This window comes from Leptonychotes weddellii, unplaced genomic scaffold (genome assembly GCF_054177405.1).
Source record: "Leptonychotes weddellii isolate Sample4059 unplaced genomic scaffold, ASM5417740v2 HiC_scaffold_11025, whole genome shotgun sequence".
Taxonomy (NCBI): Eukaryota; Metazoa; Chordata; class Mammalia; order Carnivora; family Phocidae; genus Leptonychotes; species Leptonychotes weddellii.
The window spans coordinates 1-7,068 of NW_027687606.1; the positions used below are offsets into that span (position 1 = coordinate 1).

A 7,068-nucleotide genomic window follows, 5' to 3' on the forward strand; every position below is an offset into this window, starting at 1 on the left:
CAGTACCATACTGTCTTGATGATGACAGCTTTGTAATAGAGCTGGAAGTCCGGAATTGTGATGCCGCCGGCTTTGCTTTTCTTTTTCAACATTCCTCTGGCTATGCGGGGTCTTTTCTGGTTCCATACAAATTTTAGGATGATTGTCATACATTTCATTCTTATTACAAGTATATGAGATATCTTTTGTCTATAATCCCAGCCAGGACTGGATCTATTTTTCAGATCTTTGCCAATTTGGTAGAATAAAATTACATCTCACTGTCGTTTTAAATTTAAGGCTGAATTTTTTCATGTATTTGCTAACCATTTGTACTTTTATCTTAAACAATTGCCTTTTCTTATAATTTGCCCTTGTATTTATATGCTGAGAACATTGATCTCTTTCTTATTGATTTTTAAGAATATTTATTATTGGCTCATATTTTGCAATAGTCTCCTAATTTTAAGCCTATTTTTAAATTATTTTTCAATATTAGACATTTAAAATTCCTATACATAAGATAAATGTAAATTATAAAATATAGTAATGAAATAAAGAACATGAAACTACAATCCATATAAAGAACTAAAATATTACCAAGTACCAATGAATGATTGTGCTCTTTTACCTTTTCTTCTCCCTCTGGTCTGCCCAGATATCACTGTTACACAGACCTTTATGTTTAAAATGTCCTGGTATTCTTAGTAGTTGTATTTTTTTATGTATTTAAGCCATGAAATATATTGCTTAAGTTTTCTTCTTTTGTGCTTTATAAAATTGTCAGTATTCCAGAGTGGTGAAGAGCAGGAACTTTGGAACCAGATAGCCTGGGTTCAAAGTTGAGTGCTCACCTTACTAGTTGCATAATCATGCAAGTTTAGTTAAGTTCCACCCTTTCCTCATTTATAAAGGGAGGTTAATAATGGTTGTATATGGTATCTACCACATATAAAAGTTGTATTATATTTTATTGAGGATCTAGTCATTTTATAGGAATGGGGTCCACCAAGATACCTAATTGACCATACAGCAGAAGGTGAAAGTTAATACCTTTTATTTGCTATTCTTATATTTACAGAAGTTTTCACTATTGGGTTAAAAAAGTGTTTCTTATGGTTTCTTCTATCTTTTCCCTGAGATTAGATGGATATTCACATATATTTTCTTTAGCTCTTTTATACTTAAAAATTTTTTTGTTCAATTTTTAGGACACATGGAATTTATTTTGGCATATACGTTAGTATATATCTAATTGCACTTTTTTCTAAATACAAAATACATTGTTTTACAGTATTTATAAAAATCTAACATTTCCTTACTAATTTGAAATGCCACCTTATCATATTCTAAATACTTAAATGTACATGAGATTAGTTCAAGGTTTTGTATGTTTTCCCACTGATCTATTATTCTAATACATTTTAAGCGAGTAAGCTAAGCATATTTTTCTACTTCCTCTTTTTCCTCTATTCCTTGGGTTTCTACTTCTACCATTTCCATAAACTTGCTAAGTTTGTAAATTCTCAGTACAGGACACGATCTGATGCTTACTTCTCACAACATTTGCACAACAGTGAACGATACTGACCTCTTTTTCCTTCTTGAAATAGTTAATTAACTTTCCTGACACCAGAAAAATCTCCTTTCTGGTAAAGCTTATGAGTGTCCACATATTTCCTTGTCCAGAGACAGTTTCAGAATCACAGAATATTAAGAGTGGAAAGTCCCTCTTTAATACCCACCACCAGGTGATGGGTATTAAAGAGGGCATGTACTGAATGGAGCACTGGGTGTTATACGCAAACTATGAATCATGGAACACTACATCAAAAACTAATGATGTAATATATGGTGATTAACATAACATAATAAAAAAAAGAAAAAAGAAAACCTATATAAGATTGTACGTATATGAGAAATAAATTTTGGTCATGTTCAAAAAAAAAAAAGTGGAAAGTCCCAAATCACCAGTTATCTACACTATAACATCATAATCACTTGAAAAGAATTTTAAAGATGCATATTCCTGAACCCTGCCCATAGATATATTCTAATTGAGTAGGTCTGAGATGGAACTAGGAGATCATAAGTGTCTCCTGAATGATTCTGACATATACCCAAGTTGTGAATCATTAATCTAGTTCAAACCTAGTAGTGTATAAGTCAACAACTGAGACACAATTATCACAAGATTTTTTAAATAGATGGAATATTTGGCATAATCAAGCCAGCCTCTTATTTTGCAGGTTACTAATCTGAGGTTCTGTAATGAAATGGCACTACTATATGGTGGCAAACCCTAAACTATACCCCATTTACTATAGCTCGAATCCCAAGCAAATGGATAACGATCTTCGCAAAAACCCTTTTAAGTAGATACTATTATTTTTCTCATTTTAGAGTTGAAGAAACAGATATCTTAAAATGTTAAGTAACTTTTTCAGAATCACATAATTAGCAGATTACAGAGCTGAAATTTAAACCCAGGTAGTCTGACACCAGAAACTGTGAGCTTACTCTACCTTGCTGCTGGAAGTCTTCCCAACTCATGCCTCCCTTCCCCCAGTTCCTGAATACACACAGCCATTTATATAAAACTAAATCAATCTCTGTTTTCCGTCACTGTGCTTTAAGAGAAAATGGAAAAGAAAAGCAATGTGAAAACAAAGTATTGGGAAACTCACTCTAGGAGGAAGAAATGTTAACAATTCTTTGAATGACTCTTCTCCCCAAAGATCTCCTTTTTGACTCAAAATTTAAAGTCATATAGCAAGCATTGATTTAACCCACCAATACTTGCTGAGGCTTTACTAAGTGCTAGACACCCTGCTAAGCACTGGGAGTATAATAGAGAATAAATATACATGGTACCTTTCCTCACAGGGAAGACATATAATCAGGCAATTATAAAAGCATGTGAAAATTGTTTTTATTACTGTGGCAGGCCTGACTATTTCACTCTGAGAAATACAGGTCAGAGCACTTAAACTTTATAAGACGGGTTAGGCAGCTGTTTCCCTTCAGGTGATATCTGAAGCATAAACAGAAAACAGAGGTAATAAGAGTGTGCTGGAAAAATAGAGATGATAGATAGATAGATAGATAGATAGATAGATAGATAGATAGATAGATGATAGATAGATAGATAACCAACCAACCATGGAGGAAGCATGAGCAAAAAGGAATTTTCAAGGAAAGGCAGGCAAAGAAAAACAAGAGAAACCCCCTACTCTACACATTCTCAAATGATTTTCTTATGATTTTAAAGAAGGCAACTTGTATAAATATATGTCTTTCTTACATAACCTACTCCTTTGTAGTTAACTGTAAATTTTCCTGCAAATGAGTTTCTTAAAGTTTTCTTATAATTAAATAAATGGAGTCAGATTGTACTTTGAAGGGAAAAAGAATTTCAGTACAATGGGATCTGTACCTCAATAGGGTAGGCACAGAATGCTACCGGCATATATCTGAAGGTCATCTAATCTCACCCTTCTGTCCAGAAAAGACTTCCCAGAGGTTCTGGATAACCTAATACCTGAGGGATGGACAGGTTGAGCGAGGCAAAGAGGGTACATGAGGGTGTTCCAGGGTGACCGAAGAGCTTGTGGGAAAATGTGCAAAAGAATAGTTTATTAAATTTGGGAAAGTTCAGTGTGACTTTAGTAGACTACCAGAAAAAAGGCAGGGAGGAGGGGATATAATAACACAGAATCAGGCTGGAGACATGACCAAGGTCAAGATATGATCCTTGTTTGACATAATGTGGAGCTTGGTTTTACATTGAAGAAAACTGCAGTGAACAGAGTAAACTAAGGTAAATGAGATCTTATTGGAAGCATGGAAAGAGCACTCTGGTTTCAGTGCAGAGAGTGGTTCAAGGGGTAAAGATAAGAGAGGGAGAGGCTAGTCAGGAGGCTGGTTTCCAGATGACAAACGATAGTGCCATGAGGAGAACAACACTTAATAAATTGGGTGTGGAGGACAAGCAAAGAGAGAGGAATCAAAGAAAATACTAGTTTGGGATCTGAGCAACTGAGTAAAGGATGGTGCCATTCATGATGATAGAGATCACAGGAAGAGAAAAGAGTCTGTGAATGTTCCCTCTAAAGTATAAGAGGAAAACAATGGGAAGGAAGAAAGAGAGAGAGAAAGGACAGGAAGAAGGAAGAGAGGAGAAAACATAGTATTAGGCCCCCGATACTATTCTACAAACATCCATTTGCATTAATTTATTCATCCCAGTAATGCTGTAAAGTAATATGATGCCCCTATTCTGCAGTTTTCAACCTGGGCCTTCTAATTCCAAGTCCAACACTCTATTAGACCTCATTTCTTTCTCTATGAAAAAAAAAAACTCTATAGAGGAATAAAAAGAATTTTAAGAGAAAGCTGTATTTTCTTACGTTAATTAATACTGCTTTGGCTCAGTATTATTAAATATTTTTCTATTCAAGCTTTTTTTTAGGGTAACTTTAATCTCCTTGTTCCTGAAGCTATAGATCAGAGGATTGAGCATAGGCACCACAATGGCATAGAACACGGTGGACACTTTCCCTTGGTCCATGGACAAAATAGAAGAAGGATGAAGATACATGAATGCCCCTGACCCAAAGAAAACAGAAACGACAATTATATGTGAGCTACAAGTGCTGAAGGCTTTGGACCTTCCTTCAGTGGAACGGATGCGAAGGATGCTGGCGAGGATAAAAGTGTAAGAGACAATGATAGTGAAGCTGGGCACGCCAACATCAAAGCCTACAACAATGAGAACTACCAGTTCATTGACGTGAGTGCTTGTGCAGGAGAGCTCCAGGAGGGGGAGGATGTCACACATGTAGTGGTTGATGGTGTTGGCATCACAGAAGGTCAGCCTCAGCATGCATCCTGTGTGGGCCCAGGCACCAATAAATGCCCCCACATATACAATCACAGCCAGCAGAGAACAGACCTGAGGGGACATGGTGACTGTATACAGCAGGGGCTTGCAAATGGCCACATAGCGATCATAGGCCATTACTGTTAATACATAGCACTCTGCACTGACAAAGAAGCAGTAGAAAAAGAGCTGAGTCATGCATCCTGCATAGGAAATGGTGTTCAGCTCAGACACAAAGTTTACCAGCAGTTTTGGGGTGATGACGGAAGAGTAACAGAGGTCAATAAAGGATAAATTGAAGAGGAAGTAGTACATGGGGGTGTGGAGGTGAGAATTCTGTCCTATTAGAGTGACCAAGCCCATGTTTCCTGCCACAGTGACAATGTAGATTCCTAGGAAAAGGAAGAACAGGGGCAGCTGGATCTCTGAATATTTGGTTAAACCCATAAGGATAAACTCAGTGACTAAGGAACTGTTTCCCATATCCATGCTCTTCCAGTAGGATCTGAAAGATAGGAGAGTAGAATCATATTGAGGCAGAATCCAAATTTCCTATGCAATCCCATGCCCAGTCTATTCTGGAGCCAAGAAGCCAATGGACTCTGTTGAGGTTTAACTACTTTACAGGAAGCTGGGATCTGGCTCTGCTCATACAAGGAAGACAAGTAGATGGGAGGCATCAACATAGTTTCAAGTAACACTGGAAGAAATATTTCAAGAGGGGATGAAGTATAGATATTTCTCATCTTTTCTCTGCTTCAATTTGCCATTAATACTTTTTATTCCTTCGTTTTTTCCAGTTTGTGCTTGTTAATCTTTAATCACCACACTTTGGCTACCTGTGCTGGCCACAGATCCAGACTGGACACTGTATAGGGTGGAGATCATGAGCGCATGTCCATAGCAGAGTTGGAGAAACAGACTTGCAGAGACTCTTTGGTTTCCCAAGCACACATATCAAGAAAGTCATTAAGTCAGGAATGGAAGCTGGGTTTCCTTCATAGGAAATTCTCTAAGGATTGGAGGCAACCCTTCTGCAAACCCCATAATCTCAGCACTACTTATAATCTCTATTTTCTTCCTATGCAGCCCTGTAATCATCAGGGCTAGAGTTGGTAAAAGCAGAAAAGTTTTTGCTTTCCATGGCTCTGGGGTTTGAAAGACATAAAAACATAAAGAGTTCAATGCTTACTCTTCTTTGCCTAGTGGCATCACAACTGCCTTGTGGTTTCCTCTCCAACACTGCTCTCCAAAAGGAAAGTTCTGTTGCTGTGGGTGGTAAAAGAGCTGAACCAAACACTTCGTCTTCCGTTTACGTGGAGGGCTCAGAGCATTTATAATCTCAGTCTTGGACTTGTTCTGAGACTCATTCAGATAAAGATCATTATTTTTAATAATGATTTTCCCCAAAGGGGATCATTAAACTATTTAAAAAAGAATACAAACAGCACTCTTTGTTTTCAACATAATAACAGGGAGCATCATGTATGTGATCTTATTCTGAGCTTGGAGGTCTTGGGGGTTTGATACAGGGGCTTTCCCAGGAGACTCTCCATAGTTCAAACCCTTTGGGAAGGACAGGTGTATGAAACTGTACACAGATGAAAATGTTTATACCCTGGTGTCTTTGGAAGCTCAATATTCCACTCAAAATTGTACATTCTTCTAGCACAAATGAGGTAGAGATCTTTTCTCTCTTCTTTCTCCTAGTGCTTCTTTGGCTTTAGGCACAACTAACACATAGCTAATAATATTTTAAACATCTATACAATATTACATGTACATACATATCCTCGCACACATGATCATATGATGCATTCTTTGTATCTTTTAGACACACCACTTCCTGGACCTTTTTCCTGGCACTCTCTTTCCTGTCTTAGTTCCCCTTCATCCATCATGCCCCAACTATTTATGTTTACAACTTACAACTCTTTCCTTGTTTTCCTAATTGCTGATATAACCAAATAGATTTATAGGGGCCTTACAATTGACCATAAGCTGCATATTTTTTGACCTCTTGCTTTTGTCATTTAATAATAGTTCATTAAAATATTTCCAAAATTCTATGTTTAGACATATCATAACTTATGCAACAACACCACATTGAGAAATCCATTATTTTTCCATTCTTTTACCACCAAAAGCAATGGTAAAATAGCCATCATTGTGCATACATCTTGATGTACCAGTACTTTTTTTTTTTT

General features: G+C 36.8%; 1 protein-coding gene across 1 annotated transcript; it reads right to left on the minus strand.

Moving 5' to 3' along the window:
* Positions 1-4,393: 4,393 nt before the first annotated feature.
* Positions 4,394-5,351, minus strand: LOC102730582 (olfactory receptor 8B8-like). The gene has a single exon (XM_006742145.2). It carries the CDS (start codon positions 5,348-5,350, stop codon positions 4,394-4,396), a length of 957 nt encoding a protein of 318 aa, XP_006742208.1. The 5' UTR covers position 5,351.
* Positions 5,352-7,068: the final 1,717 nt, after the last annotated feature.

Bases quoted from the DNA above. Each gene is read 5' to 3' on its own strand.
- LOC102730582 (XM_006742145.2), bottom strand. From the start codon at position 5,350: ATGGATATGGGAAACAGTTCCTTAGTCACTGAGTTTATCCTTATGGGT.